Source organism: Apteryx rowi, unplaced genomic scaffold, assembly GCF_003343035.1.
Source record: "Apteryx rowi isolate R43461 unplaced genomic scaffold, aptRow1 scaffold_626, whole genome shotgun sequence".
NCBI classification, from domain to species: domain Eukaryota; kingdom Metazoa; phylum Chordata; class Aves; order Apterygiformes; family Apterygidae; genus Apteryx; species Apteryx rowi.
Window position 1 is genome coordinate 231,642 of NW_020450901.1, and position 986 is coordinate 232,627.

Genomic DNA, 986 nt, shown 5'->3' on the forward strand with positions numbered 1-986 from the left:
CGAGCGGGCCGGGCGGGGGGGGGGGCGGGGTGGCGCAAGAAGCCGCAGCCCTCAGCCCGGCTGGGCTGCGCCCGGCCCTGCACCGCTCTGCGGAAGCCTGCTGAGCGGCCCCACGGGAGAGCCCCCCCACGGGAGAACCCCCCCACGGGAGAGCACCCCACCCACGGGAGCACCCCCCCACGCCAGGCTCTGCGCCCACAGGCTGCCCCAGAGCCGCACTGCCGACAGCGCCCTGTGGCCTGCACCCCGCATGGCCCTGCAAGGTGCAGGCAAATCAGACCTTGCAGGTGCAGGCCATGTGGTTGCAGGCAATGCGGGGCGCAGGCCATGCAGAGTGCAGGCAATGCAGTGTGCAGACCGTGCAGGGTGTGGGTAGTGCAGGGTGCAGGCCATGTGGTTGCAGACCATGTAGGGTGCAGGTAGTGCAGGGTGCAGGCCACAAGGTGTGCAGGCCATGCGGAGTGCAGACCATGCAGGGTGCAGGCCACACGGGGTGCAGGTAGTGCAGGGTGCAGACTGTGCAGGGTGCAGGCCATGCAGGGTGCAGGCCACGCGGCGTGCAGACCATGCAGGGTGCAGGCCACACGGGGTGCAGGCCCCGCGGGGCGCTGGGGTCTGCCGTGCACTCGCTCTGCACGCGGGGACATACCGGCCCGCAGCACTGCGCGCTCAGGGAAACGGCTTCCTCCCAACCGGCAGCGGCAGCCGCGAGCGGTGACGCACCGAGGCAGCAGCCGCGGGGCCCTGGGCACCCCGACCCGGGCGGTCGGGGCGCGGGGGCCCTGCTGGCGCAGCAGAGGAGGCCCGAGGGGCCGGCGGAGGAGCCGGCGGTCTCCCGGGCCCGGCGGAGAGCGACGCGGGTGACGGCAGCTCGTGCACGACGGGCGCCTTCCTTCCCTTCCCTTCCCTTCCCTTCCCTTCCCTTCCCTTCCCTTCCCTTCCCTTCCCTTCCCTTCCCTTCCTGCCGGCCAGGCCGCGGGGTCCCG

The 986-nt window shown here is 72.9% G+C and overlaps 1 protein-coding gene across 1 annotated transcript in view; it reads right to left on the minus strand.

Moving 5' to 3' along the window:
• The window catches only part of SYNGR2 (synaptogyrin 2), a 3,614-nt gene extending 3,316 nt beyond the window's left edge, over window positions 1-298 (minus strand). Inside the window, exon 1 of the mRNA XM_026084136.1 lies at window positions 281-298. Within this exon, the coding sequence (XP_025939921.1) occupies window positions 281-298 (18 nt within the window). The remainder of the gene's footprint in view (window positions 1-280) is intronic.
• Between the last annotated feature and the right edge of the window lie 688 nt (window positions 299-986).